Source organism: Bufo gargarizans, unplaced genomic scaffold (genome assembly GCF_014858855.1).
Source record: "Bufo gargarizans isolate SCDJY-AF-19 unplaced genomic scaffold, ASM1485885v1 fragScaff_scaffold_136_pilon, whole genome shotgun sequence".
Lineage (NCBI taxonomy): Eukaryota > Metazoa > Chordata > Amphibia > Anura > Bufonidae > Bufo > Bufo gargarizans.
This window is the reverse complement of record NW_025334059.1, coordinates 310,667-327,043: the sequence shown is the minus strand read 5'-3', so window position 1 is coordinate 327,043 and position 16,377 is coordinate 310,667. Positions and strand designations below refer to the sequence as shown.

The window sequence follows — 16,377 nt, the reverse complement described above, 5'->3', positions numbered from 1 at the left end:
GAACCCCCCATTAACCTGCCACAAACGAACATTGGTGACACCTCGCCTATGGACGTCCTGCCACACCTTCAAGGCTTGGTGGCCATACTTACTGCAAGTGCAGTTAGAAGCTCTTTGCGCATATGATTGAGCAAACATATGTTGAGCCCATCTACCAGGCGTCAAGGTGGCTTCTAATCAGATGGGCCCTACTCTAACATGCCTCTCCTGGGCTTACAGCCTACAATCTGGGCAAAGTAGTACCAAGCTGTATCCTACATTTGCCTCTCCCAGGCTGTGAGCCTGCAGTATGGGCAAAGTAGAATACAGCTGTACAAGCTATCTAATTAAAAGCACATGGTAAATGGCACATTTAGAAGTGGCGGAGGATCCTCCGAAGTTATGCAGAGGCCAGCGCCTCTACATAACTCCGGCAAATCCACCACCAGCTATAGGGGATATTAAGACTGGCGTCTAAGACATTGGTCTTAATAAATGCGCCCCATTGTGTTTGTTAAGTCTACCATATATTCCTGAGTTCTGTGTCAGTTTGGTGGATGTTTCTTGAGTGCCGTGAACTGCCCTGATTGTGCAATCATATCTTTCTTTCTATGTACTCTGCTTGACCTTGTCTTGGATTGTATGTTCTTTGCTACAGTCGGTATGGAGCCTATCTGACTGTCTATGTGTGCCGGCTTCAGTCCATGGGGGAGATTTATCAAAACTAGTGTAATGGAAAACTGGCTTAGTTGCCCATAGCAACCAATCAGATTCCACCTTTTATTTTTCAGAGCTCCTTTGGAAAATGAAAAAATAAATCTGATTGGTTATGGGCAGCTAAAATAATTTTTAGTGTTGAACGAGCATGCTCGGCCGAACTGCTCTTCGGCTCGAGCATCGCTATGCGCGTCAGATCCGGTGCTCGACTGAATACTTCGGGTGCTCGAGTACAATTTAATACAATGAAAGTCAATGGGAGACCCGAGCATCAAACCAGGCACCCCCTGCTCTTAAGAAAATCGCGAATTTTTATTGCGAATTTTCCATGCAAAAGGCTACACTTATAAGCTTGCCAAAAGACTCATAGTCTAATATTCTTGTCAGAAGACTATGAAACCAATAGATGGTGCTATTGAGCTATGAACAGCGCCATCTATTGGTTTCATAGTCTTCTGACAAAACTATTAGTCTACTCTTGTCATAAGACTGTGAAACCAATAGAGGGCTCTGTTCATAACTCAATAGCGCTATCTATTGGTTTTCATAGTCTTATGACAGCTAAAAAACAAGGCAGATTCTGCTCATTTGCATGTCTTTCCGTTATGCCTATGCTTATGCAAATTAGTTTTTACATGACAAAACTGTATAGAAAAGTTATTGAATATTATGTTAGGACAATCAGAAAACTTTTTGTCGCCCTAATGATATTGATCTAAGTGTGCAGGTCCACCCAAGCCATCCAACAGATGCAAAATTACTTTGAGGTTTACTGGTTCTCAGTCAGATGAGAGCTGGTTTGGAATATCTCATAGTGCACAAGGCTGCCATTGTAAGGTATGCTGGCTGTTATCTGTCTCATGGATAGATTGATGGCTTGCACATACCCAGCTTTTGGCATACAGCCTTTGTGTGGTTGTCTATTGTATGTTGTACATAATAGGTGTCTAAGACGCATCCAGCTATCCTCTAAATGCTGTTTCCAAACCATTTTCATGGAGTTTCCATCAATTTCTTACCCTTTTTTATGAACCAGACACCCTCTTCTCTTCCGAGCAGGGGATGCCTGGGGTTCTCCCATTGACTTCCATTGTGCTCGGTAGAAAACACAAGCATACCAATGTGTTTGACCAGAGCACACGAGCACTTTGGTGCTTGCTCAACACTATTCATTTTCCATTCCATTAATTTTGATAAATCTCCCCCCATGTGTCCAAATTCCTTCACTGTATGTCTGGCTCTTGTGCATTCGGGGTATGTTCGCCAGTGTGCCTTGCTCTTTCTGAATACAAACGGGTTCCTGCAGCACCTACGAAGTGTGAACAGGTTCCTGAGTCTTTCTGCATGGGTTCCTGATCTGTTCACCTGACAGTACTCCATGTTTTGTGCCATGCCTGTGTCTCTGGTTTTGTCACCAGTGTCTCTTGACCTCAGTAGGTCAGCTACCAAGTATACTGGGGCCATCTCAGGAGGTAGCTGTCGCTAACCAGCAGCAAAGGCCACATCCCTGTACAGGAGTTAAAGAGTACTGGGAAGGCACCTGAATAACTGTGTTAGGGTTTGGCCCAATGTTAGACTGGTTACTTGGCACAGTGGTTCTACTACCATTATAGTACACATGTACTGTAACAGGATGTAATATTATAGTAGTGATATTATTTTACATAGGGTAGCAGTTTTATAGTATTATTATGCATAAGGAACAATACTGTAGTAGTTATATTCTTGTACATAAGGGACAGTATTATAGTGTTTACTACATATGATACTACATATGAGTATTATAGCAGCTACATTTTTTTTACACTGGGAACAGTATTATAGAAGTATTCTTAAACGCAGGGGGTTAGTAGCACAATAGGTACTGTATTTAAGATAAAAATATTACCAGCTAAGAATATATTATTATTTGATTTGTATGTGTATTTTACAGCACAAATCAGAATATTACACCAGAATATGAAATTATTTACCTGCTACATAAAATATGCCTTAAACCTTAATACTGTGTACAAGCTAATACTGTGATTCTATTTTAGTAAAGCTTGTACACAGTATTGTCTTTGTCATATTATCTACACACTATGCAGAACATATGCTTTCTATACTAGAGCACAGCACCACCTGGAGGCCATTTTAAGATTGCATTACAAACTACATTAATTAGCATCCAGATCCTGATTAATCTTCTTCCAGTGAGTGCGCTGATGTACGGCAAAGTGACCTGCCATACGATGGCCATACACCTAACAGACAAATACACCATTATGTTTACAGAGGGTTTCTAACTCTCTCCGTCTTGTTGAATGTCCACATTCTCAATTCTTTTTTCTCATGTCAGATAAACCGCTAGCAGGGCCGGTGCAAGGATTTTTGCCAACACAAGCGAAGCTACATTTTGCCCCCGCCCCCCCCCCCCCCCCACGCTTCTCCTCTCTGTGGTCCTGGTATCTTCTCTCTGCTTCAGACAATGGCTGGTTTAAGGACCATATTTTTCGCCCTCTAAGACACACCTAGGTTTTAGAGGAGGATAATAAGAAAAAATATTTTCCATTACACCTCAGGTCAGACCAGCAATCAGACCTCCAATGTTAATCAGACCTCAGCTCACAGCCCCAATCAGACCCCCAATGTTAATCAGACCTCAGATCAGACCCCCATGTCAGACATCATCCCCCAGCCATCAGCCCCCAATGTCAGACATCAGACCCCCATGTCACATTTCTCCCCCTCCATGTCACATTTTTCCGCCCTCCCCCAGGGTGCGCCCTAAGGCGGCCGCTTGGTCTGCCTTATGGTAGCACCGGCCCTGACCGCTAGTAGTGTCTAGTAGCAGCTTATTCCTTCTCCCCATTGAAAGCACATGTACCCTAAGCTGTCTATAAATGTGTATAATGATTCAGAAATAATTTAATTTGTATGCCCACTTTTAATTAGAACCGAGCTGGTGTGGTGGTCTGGTGTCTTGATGTTAAGCTGGTGTAGTGGTTAGCACTGTTGCCCTTTAGTTCTGGGTTCCTGGGTTTGAATTTGACCAAGGTGAACATTTGCATGGAGTTTGCATGCTCTCCCTGTGTTTGCACGGACGGTGTTCGGATTTCTTCCCCTATCAGTAAAAACATACTGACAAGTTAATTTAGAATTTAAATTGTTGGCTTCAATGAAGACATTGGAGGAGATTTATAAAAACTGGGGTAAAGAAAAACTGTCTCAGTTGTCTGTAGCAAACAATTAGATTCCACTTTTCATTTTCTAAAAGAGCTCTAAAAAATGAAAGGTGGAATCTGATTGGCTGCTATGGGCAACTAACCCAGTTTTCATTTATACCAGTTTTGATAAATCTTCCCCATTGAGTGATATCAGTTTTTTGTTGGGACAATATAAATAAATACAAATAAATAACTAAGTAAATAATATTAACACCCAATAATTATATTAGGAAGAGCAGGGTCAATCAGCAACACAGAGTGTGTTGGTTTACTGGGAGGCAATGGCTTGTCCACTCATGATTATATTTGGAAGGAAGTATCTCCATTCAAATGGCATAGACAGATATGCTGCAACAACCCTCCTCAACATTGAAATTGCAGCACCAAGATGGACAAGCCATAAGGTGATACAAATCAAGGAAGTGTCATTAAGATCTGCAGATGACTATATTTTCAAACATCTAGCTCCAGGGACATAGAAGCCAGATGGAAAGCAAAGTTTTTTTTGCCACATGAAACCTAAAAAATCTGATCAAATCCTGTCGGATGACTGTGTGATGTCTACAGAATACTTGAACTGAGATACCTTGGTTTATAACTTGGCAGATCTCTACAAGCTGAGATGTCAGTGTAAGAGGCAGCCCTGATCATCCAGCAACATTTCCAACACACATACAGACGTGGACAAAATTGTTGGTACCCTTTGGTCAATGAAAGAAAAAGTCACAATGGTCACAGAAATAACTTTAATCTGACAAAAGTAATAATAAATTAAAATTCTATAAATGTTAACCAATGAAAGTCAGACATTGTTTTTCAACCATGCTTCAACAGAATTATGTAAAAAAATAAACTCATGAAACAGGCATGGACAAAAATGATGGTACCCCTAACTTAATATTTTGTTGCGCAACCTTTTGAGGCAATCACTGCAATCAAACGCTTCCTGTAACTGTCAATGAGACATCTGCACCTCTCAGCAGGTATTTTGGCCCACTCCTCATGAGCAAACTGCTCCAGTTGTGTCCGGTTTGAAGGGTGCCTTTTCCAGACTGCATGTTTCAGCTCCTTCCAAAGATGCTCAATAGGATTGAGGTCAGGGCTCATAGAAGGCCACTTTAGAATAGTCCAATTTTTTCCTCTTAGCCATTCTTGGGTGTTTTTAGCGGTGTGTTTTGGGTCATTGTCCTGTTGCAAGACCCATGACCTGCGACTGAGACCAAGCTTTCTGACACTGGCTAGTACATTTCTCTCTAGAATTCCTTGATAGTCTTGAGATTTCATTGTACCCTGCACAGATTCAAGACACCCTGTGCCAGACGCAGCAAAGCAGCCCCAGAACATAACAGAGCCTCCTCCATGTTTCACAGTAGGGACAGTGTTCTTTTCTTGATATGCTTCATTTTTTCGTCTGTGAACATACAGCTGATGTGCCTTGGCAAAAACTTCGATTTTTGTCTCATCTGTCCACAGGACATTCTCCCAGAAGCTTTGTGGCTTGTCAACATGTAGTTTGGCATATTCCAGTCTTGCTTTTTTATGATTCGTTTTCAACAATGGTGTCCTCCTTGGTCGTCTCCCATGTAGTCCACTTTGGCTCAAACAACGACGGATGGTGCGATCTGACACTGATGTTCCTTGAGCATGAAGTTCACCTTGAATCTCTTTAGAAGTCTTTCTAGGCTCTTTTGTTACCATTCGGATTATCCGTCTCTTAGATTTGTCATCAATTTTCCTCCTGCGGCCACGTCCAGGGAGGTTGGCTACAGTCCCATGGATCTTAAACTTATGAATAATATGTGCAACTGTACTCACAGGAACATCTAGTTGCTTGGAGATGGTCTTATAGCCTTTACCTTTAACATGCTTGTCTATAATTTTCTTTCTGATCTCTTGAGACAGCTCTTTCCTTTGCTTCCTCTGGTCCATGTCGAGTGTGGTACACACCATATCACCAAACAACACAGTGATTACCTGGAGCCATATATATAGGCCCAATGGCTGATTACAAGGTTGTAGACACCTGTGATGCTAATTAGTGGACACACCTTGAATTAACATGTCCCTTTGGTCACATTATGTTCTGTGTTTTCTAGGGGTACCATCATTTTTGTCCATGCCTGTTTCATGAGTTTATTTTTTTACATAATTCTGTTGAAGCATGGTTGAAAAACAATGTCTGACTTTCATTGGTTAACATTTATAGAATTTTAATTTATTATTACTTTTGTCAGATTAAAGTTATTTCTGTGACCATTGTGACTTTTTCTTTCATTGACCAAAGGGTACCAACAATTTTGTCCACGTCTGTATATATATATATAGCAGACTGTCATGTTTCCTTCCAGCCACCAGAGGCCACTGTGGCTGAGTAGGACAGTGTGAGGAGTTGTTTCCAGAGGACAAGGAGTTAAGTGTTTTTTCCCGGGCTGAGCAGAGAGCCTGGGGTGCAGGTGTCTGAGTACACAGGAAGAAGGACGCTGTGCACTGAGAGGGAGTTCCACAGGGAAGATTAGAGTGATTTCTCCCTGCCAACCTGCTGTGACATGGTATCTGGGACATTAGAGTGTGTTTGCTCTCTGACTGACCTGATGTGTCCTGGTGTAGAAGAGAGACTGCTGTAGTGTGAGGCACTTACCAGTGGAACTGTGAGTGAATTCCAGGCCCTGCCTGATTACACGTCCAGAGCTGCTGATTATCTCTAACCAGAGTTACAGAGACTACAAAGAGAGGCCAGAGCTGAGCCACGCTGAAGCAAGCAAGCAAGCAAGCAACCAGATCGGGACCCAGACTGTATCTGCCTGCATGTGCCGGACACCGAACTGTGAGTGCACTGATGCTAACCGGAGCTAGGACATAGTGGAATAGGATTTAGTTTAGTGCACCGTAGAGGTGCACCCCGGGTAGCGGGGACAGATAGGACTACCTAGAAGAGAGTAGCCTGCTATTGTCTGTACTTGTGTTTGTGATTCATTTGTTTTCTTTATGCAAATTTCCATTATCTTTGTTGTGAATTCTCAAGCTGTTCATATTGTAAATCTGCTTCTCCGGCAGTTAGAGTTCTCCTTTAATAAAGCCGGTTTCTACTTCAGCCTCCTTGTCTGCTGCACTGTACTTGAGTCCTGCTCTACAGTCTCTTCCCCTGCTGACCGTTACAAGTGGCGCTGCGAGCAGGGTACAGTCACAGAGATGGAGGCGGCTGAAGGCAATGTGCATGATGTTAATGTGAGTACCTCAGGCAATGGTGGAACCCTTGCAAGGGCCCTTCCTATTGGCACGTTGTTCAACTTGCTACCCAAATTTGATGGCCAGAACATGACACTGTCAGACTGGGTGACAAGGTTACAGAGTGCTGTTAGGATTTACAATGTCAGCCCAGAACTACAAGTAGAAATTGCTTTGGCCGCTCTCGAGGGTGAGGCCCGAAGAAATATTCTCCTACAACCAGAAGCCACGCGCAATACATTGCAAGAGATGGTGAGATTCCTGGAAGAAATATATGGGGAAACAGCCAGTGCAGGGCACCTCCGGGCGAAGTTTTTTTACCGGATTCAACGGGAAGACGAAGGTGTCTCTCAGTACGCTACAGCCCTACAGGAAGTGTTGGCCGAGGTACAAAAAAAAGAGGCAGATGGGGTTACTGGCATGGGACCCATAGACCGGATACTGCGGGAACAATTTATTCTGGGGCTCTACAGCAATCCCCTGAAACAGGCTCTGCGGGAACGAGTCAGAGTAGACCCTACCCTAACCTTTCGACAAATTTTGGCAGAGGCCGTGACGCGAAACAAAGAAGACGGCTATGCTTCTGGAGTAATACGGACCCAGACCGTTACACCCCCCGGGGTTACAAGAAATGAGGAAGCCCTGGTCAGAGTGGTACAAGACTTGCAGAGCTCCCTGAGTGCCATGCACGAAAAGTTGACACACCTGGAGAAATGGATAGAGTCGCGCCATACTACTGAGGCTGCCTATCCATCCCGACAACAAACCTATCAGGCGACTCCGTGGGTTCCTACACCCGAATGCCCTTATGCTAGTTTACCATACCATCAAGCCCCTCATTACCCTTCAGTGGGGCCATCCAGCCAAGCTCTGAGGGCACCTCCCACTCGCAGGCAAAAAGTGGGCCGTCAAGGGGCACAGTGTTGGCGGTGTGGAGATCTAGGACATTTCGCCAGAGAGTGTCGGAATAATCCAGCTGGACGCCAAGAGCCGCCGTTAAACTACCGACCCCTGCAGTAGTGGGACGTACTGCAGGGGAGGTGGAGAGCCAAGTTACCCAGCAAAGCTCCGAACACCTGGTTGCAGGGTGCCCCACTATACGAGCTGAGTTCGAAGGTGTTCCTGTCGACTGCTTAGTGGATACTGGGTCTCAAGTGACAACTATGCCCGAGTCATTCTTCTACCGTTACTTTCAAGCGCTGGCCAAGCCAGAACGAGAGACACTGGTCCGGGTTACAGCGGCTAACCAACAACAGATTCCTGTCACAGGGGTCGTGTGGATGAATGTACGGCTATGTGGACAGGAAGTGGGGCGGAAAGGTATCTTGTTGGTCCCCGAAACGTTCAAAGAAGATGTGCCGGTGATAATGGGCATGAATATCCTGCGAGAATTGGATCAGATCATGTTCACCAAACGGGGGCCGGGTTACTGGAAACAAGCCACCCCGCACAAACCTACCCAGAAAGCATTTCAACGGCTAATCCGTTTTTGTGGAACACAGAAAAGTGTACCAGCACACCAGGCGGTGGGAACGATCCGAGCGCCAGGAAAGGCTACCTTCACCCTTCCCCCTGGTCGGGAGACCGTGCTGACGTTACCCGTGGGAACTTTCCGTAATCTTGAAGGCATGGAGGTGTTCGTTGAACCAACAGGCCTAGGAGAGCTGGGTCAGGACGTCCTGGTGGCCCGGACACTGGGAGTGGTCCAGAATGGACGAGTACCCATAAGAGCTGTGAATGTGGGATATCTAGAAGTTCCCTTGACGCCAGGGGTGGAACTGGCTCGTGTGTACCTACATCAGGGAGAAATCCTGAGTCAGAGAGAAGTGACTCTAGCTCCGGTAGGGGATGCTGGTTGGACCCTGGCAGTTACTGCCAGTGCAGAAGAGGCGCCGACCCCAGAATAGAATGGGGGAACCATCTTGGATCAAATGGAGATAGATGTTAAGGCTCTCGGTTTAGACCAACAGCGAGCAGTTGAAACCATGCTGTGGGAGAATCAGGCTGCGTTTGCCCGCCATGCCGATGACCTTGGCTGCACGAATGCTATCACACATGATATACCGACGGGGGACACTCCACCAATTCGGGAGAGATATCGACAGATTCCGCCCAAGTTGTACCAGGAAGTGAAGACGCTATTGAAACAGATGATAGATTCCGGAGTGGTGCGGGGAAGCCAGAGCCCTTGGGCAGCCCCAGTGGTGCTTGTCAAGAAGAAGGACGGCACTATTCGATTTTGTGTGGATTACCGGCGGTTGAATGCTTGCACTGCGCGAGACTCATATCCTCTGCCACGCATCGAGGAGTCTCTGACTGCTCTAGGACGAGCCAAATACTTCTCCACCCTGGATCTAGCAAGTGGGTACTGGCAAGTACCAGTGGCTGAGCAGGACAAGGCAAAGACAGCATTCATACTCCCCATGGGGTTATTTGAATTCAACAGGATGCCATTCGGACTGACTAATGCCCCTGGAACCTTCCAGCGGCTGATGGAGAGATGCCTGGGAGACCTGAATTTTGAAGCCACTCTGATATACCTAGACGATATCATCGTATACTCTGCTACTTTTCAAGAACACTTGAATCGGCTAGGGCAGGTACTCGAGCGACTGCGATCCCATGGCCTGAAGGTAAAGCCAAAGAAGTGTCATCTCTTCAAGAGGGAGATCGAGTACCTGGGCCATAGGGTGTCCCAAGACGGAGTGCTACCGTCCCAAGACAAAGTGGCTGCAATACGACAATGGATAGTGCCGAGAACACTGCGTGAGTTGAAGGCCTTCCTGGGACTGACTGGGTACTACCGGCGGTTCATCAAAGACTACGCAAAAATAGCGGGCCCTCTGAATGAGTTGTTGAGAGGAACGACTGGGCAACCCAAGGGCCAAAGTATCCCCTGGGGACAGAAACAGGAAGAGGCCTTCCAGGCCCTGAAAGAAGCCCTGACATCGGCCCCCATCTTGGCTTATGCCGATTTTGATAAACCATTCATCTTAGCTACTGATGGCAGCCTCTACGGACTTGGGGCAGTCCTGTCGCAGGTACAAGATGGACATGAGAGAGTGATCGCTTATGCCAGTAGATCCTTGCGAGATACGGAGCGAAACCCCCATAACTACAGTTCCTTCCGGCTGGAACTCCTTGCCCTGGTGTGGGCTATGACGGAGAAATTTGCAGGATATCTGACAGGAGCTAAGATCTTCGTACGGACGGATAACAATCCCCTGGCCCATCTGGGTACTGCCAAGTTGGGAGCCCTGGAGCAACGCTGGGTGGCTCTCCTCGCAAAGTATGACTTCTCAATTCGCTACCGCTCCGCTACAGAGAACACTAATGCTGATGGTCTCTCGAGGGTTACTTTTGAAACTCCAGTAGGGGATATGGATGAACAAAAGGAAGAAGATGAAACTCCTGACTTCCGCAAGTTCGCTCCCCCAACAGTCGCGGCCCAGACAAGTGGGGAGGCCCGTAAGCTACCCAAAGCATTGGGGAGAACTAATGAAGAATGGGGCAGATTGCAAGATGAAGACATTGGACTGCAGCAAATGAAAAGCTGGGTAACCCAGTGCAGGAAACCCAACAAAGAAGAAAGGACTGATCTGGATGCCGAGATGAAGTCCGTTCTACATCAATGGGACAGACTGGAAGTGCATGGAGCTGTTTTGTTCCGCAAGTGGCAACAGCCTGCCGACCTAGAGGCGAGGTGGCAGGTAGTGATACCCAGAAGAATGGCACGGGAGATAGCCAAAGAGGCTCATGAGTTTGGAGCTCACTTCGGGCCAGTCAAGACATACCAGTGGCTGCAGCGTTATGTGTATTGTCCGCGACTGGAGGCCACAGTTGAAGAAGTTTGCCGACAGTGTCGAGTGTGTGAACTCACGAAGAGTACAGAACAGAGAGCACCCCTACAGTCCATCCAGACCACAGAACCGCTGGAAGTGTTAATGATAGACTATCTTCTTGTGGGACAATCGTCAAGAGGTCCACAGTATTGCCTGGTCATGATCGACCACTTCTCCAAGTTTGCAGTAGTCACCCCAACTCGGGACCAGACGGCCGAGTCCGCGGCACGAGCCATTTGTCAAGACTTCATTCGGGTCTATGGGTGTCCAAAGCGGATCCATTCAGATCAAGGGGCGTGCTTTCAAGGAAAAGTGATGGAAGAGCTACATCGACTGTACGGCATTGAAAAATCCAGGACAACTCCTTATCATCCCCAAGGAAACGGAGCCTGTGAGCGCTTTAACCGCACATTGCTGCAAATGCTGAGGACACTAGAGGAAGACAAGAGGGCACACTGGCCTGACTACCTGCCAGAATTAGTCTGGGCTTACAATAATCGTGTCCACACCACCACCGGTTACACCCCATACATGTTACTGTTCGGTAGGGCTGGTCGAGAGATCGTGGAATTAAACCTAGAACAGCCAGAAGACCTAATAGAGCGATCAACCACCTCATGGGTGAAAGTACACCGTCGGCGTCTCCAGACCATTCGCCGGTTGGCAGGTCAGCGGTTACAGGAGAGAGCTCATACAGACCGTCCTCCAGTTCAGGAGGTTCCATTGCAGCCTGGGGATCGGGTACTGGTACGAGAGAAACGTCCCAGAGGCAAGTTGAGTGAGCGTTGGGAAGTACAGCCGTATAAAGTGATCAAGAGAGTGTACCCTAATGGTCCGGTCTACGAAGTGCAGGTTGAGAATGAGGAATTTGCTTCACGAACTCTACATAGGAATATGTTACGGCCATGCCGGTCCAAAGATCCCGCACCTGTTCAGAGGACACCTCCTCCTGCCCCATACTCAGAACTTGTTATCTCTGATGGAGATTATGGTGAAGACTGGTGGACTGCTCCCAACACTGAAGGAGCCTCCCAGGTTACAGGTGATGAAGGCACTGTCACAGAACCATTGCCGGCCCGTAATGGAGAGGGGCCCTCGGACACACCCGAACCTCCTATTGTGGTGGATGAATCCAGACTGGCAGTTCCTAGTGGAGAGAGTCAGGTCGTAACAGATAGCCAGGACCTCCGGAGATCCAGTAGGCTTACTGCAGGGGTTCCACCAAACAGGTACGCTGCTGATGAGTTCATTTGGTCCACCTGTATGTATTGTGGACAATGTTGTACTGCTGTATAAAAAGTTCCATTATTTCTATGGACTATATAGCAAGGCCGAGGACGGCCACCTTTAAGTGGGGAGGCATGTAAGAGGCAGCCCTGATCATCCAGCAACATTTCCAACACATATATATATATATAGCAGACTGTCATGTTTCCCTCCAGCCACCAGAGGCCACTGTGGCTGAGTAGGACAGTGTGAGGAGTTGTTTCCAGAGGACAAGGAGTTAAGTGTTTTTTCCCGGGCTGAGCAGAGAGCCTGGGGTGCAGGTGTCTGAGTACACAGGAAGAAGGACGCTGTGCACTGAGAGGGAGTTCCACAGGGAAGATTAGAGTGATTTCTCCCTGCCAACCTGCTGTGACATGGTATCTGGGACATTAGAGTGTGTTTGCTCTCTGACTGACCTGATGTGTCCTGGTGTAGAAGAGAGACTGCTGTAGTGTGAGGCACTTACCAGTGGAACTGTGAGTGAATTCCAGGCCCTGCCTGATTACACGTCCAGAGCTGCTGATTATCTCTAACCAGAGTTACAGAGACTACAAAGAGAGGCCAGAGCTGAGCCACGCTGAAGCAAGCAAGCAAGCAAGCAACCAGATCGGGACCCAGACTGTATCTGCCTGCATGTGCCGGACACCGAACTGTGAGTGCACTGATGCTAACCGGAGCTAGGACATAGTGGAATAGGATTTAGTTTAGTGCACCGTAGAGGTGCACCCCGGGTAGCGGGGACAGATAGGACTACCTAGAAGAGAGTAGCCTGCTATTGTCTGTACTTGTGTTTGTGATTCATTTGTTTTCTTTATGCAAATTTCCATTATCTTTGTTGTGAATTCTCAAGCTGTTCATATTGTAAATCTGCTTCTCCGGCAGTTAGAGTTCTCCTTTAATAAAGCCGGTTTCTACTTCAGCCTCCTTGTCTGCTGCACTGTACTTGAGTCCTGCTCTACGGTCTCTTCCCCTGCTGACCGTTACATCAGCACTGTTCAATGTTGCATGTCCTGGTGATTGGAAGAACAATGATAAATTGGAGTGACAGCAAGAGGTGCACAGATTAGAAGAATGACACAGTAATCAATTCTGTACTGCAAGTGCAACAGATGCCTCCCCCCCAGGTCCCTCTCTATACTGTGTCCCAGGAGTAGGAAATGCCAAGTGGTATGTTGCGGCCTAAAATGTCTCTTTATATCATGGTGCTCCTACCTGCATATGGCTGGACCCCAGGCTTGGGCCCTGAAGCAATAAATAGGGGGAATAATTGAAGGATTTGAAGAAATAACTTGAGTCCAGACCTTGAGATTAAGTTAAATGGCAGCTTTACTTGAATAAACGTTTCTCCAAACACTTTCAGGCTTTGTCTAGGTTCCAGCAGGCTTTAGCATTAAACTGGCAGGCAAACTCAACTCTGCTCTATCCTTCTCTCACTCTGCTGTACTGACAAGCTGACCAGGTAACTTGGCTTCTTCTTTATGCTGCACTTCACTATTAAGTCGGACTTATCTTCAGCCAAGGTATAGGTTAGAATCCTGACAGCTCCAACATGGAGTCTCAACCAGCACAAACCAGAACTGCCCCACCTCCTTCTGGTAGCAAGCAGGACTTCCCAAAGAGGGGGGGAATGGAATGGTGAGTTCTATTCTATCTAACTATAGCTCTGCCATGTTTGCTGCCACCTGCTGGTGAACCAGGCACTTACATGAACAGTTACATAACATTATTATAAATGCACAGTGTTGAGGAACCTGGAAATAAATATATAGGTGACATACAGGTTAGACCATAAAATATAGTAGCAAGGTGCAGAAGTGGTAACACCACTGTGGGGTGTTACACACGTGAAATTGGACATCACATCCAAAGGCTAGGGCGGCAAACTGTGTCTATATAAACCATCAGAAGGTATTTGAAAAACATTGGGTTATGAGATATACGTCCAGCTACAGGTGTTCCATTGATCTCACACTACCGCTCTCAAAGGCTATCATGGTGCACAGAAAGACAGCAATGGAGGTTGGAATAGAGGTCTATCCTCTTCAGCAATGAGTCCAGCTTTTGTCTTGTATGTAAAGATAGCTGGAGATTGGTCTGGAGATCACGTGGGTAACATCATGAAGAGGTCTTCACTAGGGAACGTCACACCAGTCCTACTTCTGGGATTATGATGTGGGGTGGTATAATGTATGGTAGCCGGACCTCACTAGTCTTCATTTCAGGTACACTAAGAGCTCAGCGTTAAATTGTTTTATTGTGGAACCAGTGGTACTGCTATTTCTCCAGTGTCCTAGGGGCCATTTTTCAAAAAGACAATGCCAGGCAACATGTTGATCATGCTACTGTGCGCTGCCTGCGTGGCTTAAACAAGCTACTATGGTCTGTAACATTTCCGCACTTGTTTCCCTTTGAGAATACCTAGGACGTCATTAGTCAGCAATTACAAAAGGAACCTCTAACAGCGGATCTTGATGATTTGTGTGTTCAAGTGTATTCAGCGTGGCAGAACATTCCTCAGACGACCATTAATAACCTCATTGACAGCATGCCAATGTGTGTGTATTTCTGCATGTGGCGCTCATACTCAATATTGAATAAATCAATATATTTTGAACATTTTGCTTCCTGTTTTTTAGCATTTGCATATCATTAACATGTCTATTGACCCCTGTGATTTTCATAATTCCATGAATTTTCCTTCTTGGTGTTGCAATTTACATGTTGTGGAGTGTATAAAGTGAAGCTCTACACTCTAACATTGGTTCCCATGACAGTACATTAAAGGGGTATTCTCATCACAGACAATGGGTACATATCGCTATGATATGCCCCCATTGTCTGATAGGGACACGCACCTACAACGAGAACAGAGCGGGGAGAGCTGTGGCTGGAGGACCCCGGAATTCCCAGGGTCCGTCCACCACCAAGCGCTGCTCCCATAAAAGTGAATGGGAGCGCACGCGTGGCCCCTGTTCCTATTCATTTCTATGGGGCAGACGGAAATTGTCTAGCCAGCTCTCGGCTATTTTCGACAACCCCATAGAAATGAATGGAGGGCAGCTGCGCATGCGCAGTGCGCCCTCCGTTAATTTCCCTGCTCTGTTCTCATTGCAGGTGCGGGTCCGAGAGGTGGGACCCACACCTATAAGACAATGGGGGCATATCCTAGCGATATGCCCCCATTGTCTGTAATGGGAATACCCCTTTTAAGGTCTTAAAGGTTATTTGTGAACCAATCCTCATTAACTCCAGAGTAGGTGTCTACATTATCATGTCAGACCCTTGGCCCACCAAATAATCCTCTGAAGCTCTGGTGGGACAGTGGCCCCTGCAGATGTTTGTAGTGTTTAAATCACAGTCTCATAGATACTAAAAAGGAGATAATGGTCGAAGTAGACATATATTGTCTGCTGTGTTTGATTTCTCCCACAGTCTTTGCTTTGTGTCTCTGGTATATGTCTCATTTAGCACTAGTCTTGCAATGTTATATTGACTTAAATCTTCTACCATCTTCTTCTAGATTGACCTTACTCAAACCTGGGAGAGGTCACGTTCGGAGTTCGAGCTGGTCAGAAAGTTAGGACAAGGATTTTTTGGAGAAGTTTATGAAGGAGTCTGGAATGACACTCTAAAAGTAGCCATAAAGACCTTCAGGGAAGGTTGGTGTTTGTCAAAGTTAATTAGTTATGGCAATGAGTTGAAGATCGGGAGATGTCTATATTAAAGGGTGTTCTCCTTACAGATGACCTCAACAGAAGTGACTTTGAGAAGGAGATACATGCTCTCAAGAATATTTGTCACAGGAATCTCATCCAGTTGCTGGCTGTGTGCACAATTGGAGAACCTGTCTACATTGTCACTGAGCTTATGGTCAAAGGAAACCTAAATGAGTACTTGAAAGGTAAGGCAAGATGACAATAATGTCTTTAAGGCAAGAGACAAATAGATTCCAGTACATTCAGGAGTAAACTAACTGTATTACCATTCATTCACTGCTCAAGGAGACAGAGTGAAACTCTCTAATATATACCTTGACATGATTGTGCCTGTGTGAAGACTTGAAAATGCCTGGATGGAAACAGTCAGCAAGTCGCTGTTGACAGATCCCATATTCTTATTGTTTCACTCTGTTTTGCAAT

At 46.1% G+C, this 16,377-nt stretch overlaps 1 protein-coding gene across 1 annotated transcript in view; it reads left to right on the top strand.

Annotated features, from left to right (window-relative positions):
* SRMS (src-related kinase lacking C-terminal regulatory tyrosine and N-terminal myristylation sites) overlaps nucleotides 1–16,377 on the top strand; it is a 45,528-nt gene that overhangs the window by 18,771 nt on the left and 10,380 nt on the right. The window contains exons 4-5 of the mRNA XM_044272848.1: nucleotides 15,759–15,897; nucleotides 15,981–16,139. Coding sequence (XP_044128783.1) covers nucleotides 15,759–15,897; nucleotides 15,981–16,139 — 298 coding nt within the window. The remainder of the gene's footprint in view (nucleotides 1–15,758; nucleotides 15,898–15,980; nucleotides 16,140–16,377) is intronic.